Source organism: Antrostomus carolinensis, unplaced genomic scaffold (assembly GCF_000700745.2).
Source record: "Antrostomus carolinensis isolate BGI_N321 unplaced genomic scaffold, ASM70074v2 scaffold54381, whole genome shotgun sequence".
NCBI classification, from domain to species: Eukaryota; Metazoa; Chordata; class Aves; order Caprimulgiformes; family Caprimulgidae; genus Antrostomus; species Antrostomus carolinensis.
Genome location: NW_010296087.1, coordinates 161 through 4,345, shown reverse-complemented (window position 1 = coordinate 4,345; position 4,185 = coordinate 161). Strand labels below are relative to the sequence as shown.

The 4,185-nt window shown below is 46.9% G+C and overlaps 1 protein-coding gene across 1 annotated transcript; it reads right to left on the bottom strand.

The window, feature by feature from the left end:
• Positions 1-998: 998 nt before the first annotated feature.
• On the bottom strand, positions 999-3,909 carry LOC104532830 (uncharacterized). Its single transcript, XM_010178133.1, has 4 exons — positions 3,873-3,909; positions 2,777-2,858; positions 2,558-2,622; positions 999-1,968 (listed from the first exon to the last, which is right to left on the bottom strand). Exons 2-4 carry the CDS (start codon positions 2,855-2,857, stop codon positions 1,728-1,730), a joined length of 387 nt encoding a protein of 128 aa, XP_010176435.1. The 5' UTR covers position 2,858; positions 3,873-3,909; the 3' UTR covers positions 999-1,727.
• Positions 3,910-4,185: the final 276 nt, after the last annotated feature.

The following is a 4,185-nucleotide window of genomic DNA, read 5'->3' as shown; positions in this document are numbered from 1 at the left end:
AAGCTGGCTGGCAGCCCTTTGTTGCTGCCCTCTGTCCTGCAGTGTTTCCCTCGGAGGAAATGAGGGCTGGCTGCCCACAGTGCTATTGCTGGCCTAACAATCAGGTGCTGCCCCACTTCCTTCTCAATGGCTGGCTGGATAAAACCAGAGCTACTGGTGTTGCACCCACATAGAAAGCAGAGATGGAGTTATTTCTCCATAACTTCTCATTGGCAAGTGTATTCTTCACTACTCATAGTCAGGCACTGCAGCAGTCGTGGGGAGGAAGAGCGAAAACTGTAATCAGCCTCTGCAGATTGTATCATTCATTAATAATGTATCTTCAGTACCAGACAGTAAAAAGTGACTGGTCAGCAGAAAGTTTTGGGGGAGTCCTGAGGACTTGCTCCAATGTGAAAGTATCTTGAAGAGAGACTAGAATCCATCATTTTTTAAAATGGAGCAACACTAGGAATACAAAAAATGCAAAAGTGACACCAAAAGACATTTGCAGGAGGGCAGGGGCTCGGCAGCAGCTGTCCTGCTTACACCAACACGGACATTGGGAGAAAATGATGGTTGATGCTTTGCCCCTCTGGACACAAGCACCTCTCTGTGCTTCCAGTATCTGTTCTGTTGCTGGAGTTGGACAAGCACAAAGCCGCTGTTGCTCAGCCAAAAGTTGGTATTATTTACAGCTGACGGTCCCGCAGCTCATGGCACAATTGCCAAAGAACAAATTTAAAAAGGCTAACAGCAGCTTTAACGGGCTGCAAAGATGAAGAGACAAATGCTTGATGGACCTCTCCCAGGCAGCTGGAGCAGTGCATCAGGTGGAGCAGAACCCACACATGGGTCTCCACCACGCAGGAGCCACTCGAATCACTAACATGGGTCTTTCCACTAACTCAGGGCTCCCAGTTCTACCTGCTGCTGGTCAAGCCACCCCATCTTTCCACAAACCAACTTCTACCGATGTACTTCTACCCAAGATATACAGACAGAACCGTCCACACAAGTTTGAAATCTTTTAAAACGCTTTTATTTACAGTGCTAGTTGAAAACAATATATATATTTATATCTATCATCCTCGTGATGTCTGTGCCATAGAAAATGCTGTGGCCATATTGCCTTTAATTTACAAAAAATGGTCACAAGAAAATCTGAAGGGAAAAAAAATGGAAATCAAAGTTTGGTCCCCAATTGTTTCTCTTGATTTGTTTTAAAAAAGCCTCCAAATTAAAAAAAAATATGCAGTTCAGATGAAATTCATATATAAAAACAACCCTTATCTTCTGAAAAATTCACGAGGGCCAGCTTGCTGTCATGTAAACTTGGAAAAAAAAAAGTTTAAATTCTGTCTCCATGTGTGCGGTTTAATAGAACCATTATTTGCTTGGAATATTCTTTTTCTTTGTCTCTCAGGGTTTGAGGGGAAAGCAGATAAGAGGAGGCCTAGGACTGGAAAATGCACCATGAGATCTGTGCCCACAGCCTCCTGGACTCTGAGAGGACATCTGACAGCAGGTCTTGGGAGCAGAAGCTGTCAAGAATCTCAGTCATACTAGTGGCAAAAAGAAAGGAGGGCAAGTGAAAAGGGAAGGAGAGGTGCCTGCCACGTGAAGAGCCTGGCATGCAAGCCTGGCAAGGTTACATACTGGGCTCCAGGAAACCATGAGATTCTTGAGGGAAGAGGATAATCTGTAAATGGGGCACAGCTGAAAGGATGTGGGGCACTGGAATAATTTCAGCTGGGGAATGTCACAGATGGGCTAGATCTTTGGGCGAGAAGGAAACTGCTGTCTTCCCTGTTTGAGAGCATTCCTAATCTTTCCTCATCTGAGATTGTGTGAAGCCAGAGGCTAATGGACAGTGCAAGCACAGGCTGGAATGGAGGAGGAGAGATGGACGGAACAGAGGAGATGGGAGGGGAGGACTCAAGCTGAAGACCCATTTTCTGTCTTCTGTCTCTTTGGATCCACTTCATCCTACATAGGACACAGAGAGGAAAAAAAGGAGTCACCATCAAACAGTCACCACACCAAGGCACATAACTTCTCCACAGAATTCTTACTGCTGCTCTTTCCTCCACATGGAAATCTATTTGGCCCACCTTAAATCCACTCCTCTTGAAAGGATCTTTGAGCACCTGACACAACTGTTCTGCTGACAGTCACAGTCAAGATGTGGACAGCTCCATTTGGAAGGATATCCACACTGCCACTTTTGGGAGGTAAAATAAGCCCAGCTCACATCACTTCAGACTTCGAGATCTGCCCTTGCAAGTCCATCTTCTGGCCTGAAGCCCAGAAGTCACAGGTGTTGGAGGGGTCATGGCTCAGCACAATCTCAAGCACCTTGATTCTCAAACACTCAGCACCATGACTGCTAGTGGAAGGACCTGGCTCCTACAAGGAGTCTGCAGGGGTTTCTGATCCCCTTGCCACATCAGTTTTGTTTGTTCGAGACCCGAGGCCAATTTGAGATGCTGACCAACAGCATCCAGGCAGATTTGATCAGCACACAGCAGGAAACATATTTCCTTCTCCCTGCCATTACTCTCACACCATCACTCACCTCTTCCTCGTCTGCAGATCGTTTTTCTGCATGACCATCCTGCTCTTGCCCATTCTCGTCTCCTTCTAAGCAACAGAGGAAATCACAGTTTAATTGAAGTGGCATTTAAGGGAATGTCATCTCACAGTCAGAGGGCTCAGAGGAGGAATTTCCCTCCATGACCTTCTATTCCCTCCATAGCCTGATTCCTCCCATTCTCCCTATACCAATTATTCTTACCTTCATCCTCATCACCACCTTCTTCTTCATCCACATCATCAGGGTTCTCTTCCTCATCCTCTTCAGCTCCATTTTCCTCATCCTGAGTGGAACAAATTGGTCAGAGCAGAAACTGGCATCAGGATGACATTCCCATGTGCTCTTTGCTTCAAGTGCAAGAACAGTCTCCACAGCTCCAGCCACTTCAGACATCCATCGAGTGACCTCTGCACTGCTACTCACTGTCATTCCCACCATCCCAGTTGAAACCCTCCTCCCAGCCAGCTTGCTTTCCAAAACCAATCTGTCCAGTCCCTCCCCACCAATGTGAACCTCCTTGACTTCCACATGCTTACATCATGTCAAGCTGCTGTTTAGCCTATGCTTGTGGTACATCTGCTTCCAGATCCCTTCTGACCTTCATCCATTTCTGCATTTCCTCACTCTTCCTCCCACCACCTTCAACTTCTGCTCCTTATGCACCTGGGGATACTTCACCAGGCACACGACAACACCTCCTGTGCCACCTTCCTCCCAACTCCTACTTGCCCTTCTCTCCATTCCCTTCTTCGACCTTTTTTTCTTTTCACTGGACTGTGCTGCCTAGGCTAGGACTTTCAAGGTTCATTCTCCACAACTGTCCTATAGCTTGTTCTTAATTTGCCCCTCTCCATTATAAGCTCCCCTGGCCTGTCCTCTTCCTTTATCTCCCATAATATTCATAGAATCACAGAATGGTCTGGGTTGGAAGGGACCTTAAAGCTCATCCAGTTCCAACCCCCGTGCCATCAGCAGGGACACCTTCCACTAGACCAGGTTGCTCAAAGCCTCATCCAACCTGGCCTTGAACACTTCCAGGGAGGGGGCAGCCACAGCTTCTCTGGGCAACCTGTGCCAGTGTCTCACCACCCTCACAGGAAACAATTTCTTCCTCGTATCTCATCTCAGTCTCCCCTCTGCCAGTTTAAAGCCATCACCCCTTGTCCTGTCACTCCCTGCCCTTGTCAAAAGTCCCTCCCTGGCTTTCCCGTATCCCCTTCATTCTCGTTACCCACAGAGAGCCAGGCTGACCGCCCCTCCCTGACACCTCCAAATCCATCCCCCAGAAGGGTCTCACCTCAACTGCTTCCTTCTTCTTTTCTTTGTGGACCGTTTTCTCCTCAAGTTTTTCCTTCTTTTCTTTCATTTCCTATACGCCAGACGAGAAAAACAAAAAAACAAAACAAAAAACCCAAAAACATTCCAGTGGTCAGCGGCAAGAAAATAAAAAAGACTGGGATGTTTAAACAAAGAGGGTTTCAAGGAGATGTGGAGTAACGGTGAGGGGAAAAAAAAAACCCGTATTACGCGTTAAATCTGCCCTCCCTGACTAAAAAAAAACCCAAAAGGCAGCGAAAAGAGATAATTTTAGACAACACACGTGTGGAAAC

Excerpts from the sequence above, each read along its gene's own strand:
- LOC104532830 (XM_010178133.1), bottom strand. The coding sequence starts at position 2,857 with ATGAGGAAAATGGAGCTGAAGAGGATGAGGAAGAGAACCCTGATGATG. Across the intron at positions 2,623-2,776 it reads AGGTGGTGATGAGGATGAAG|AAGGAGACGAGAATGGGCAA; the intron begins GTAAGAATAATT and ends TCTGTTGCTTAG. Across the intron at positions 1,969-2,557 it reads GATCTGCAGACGAGGAAGAG|GATGAAGTGGATCCAAAGAG; the intron begins GTGAGTGATGGT and ends TGTCCTATGTAG.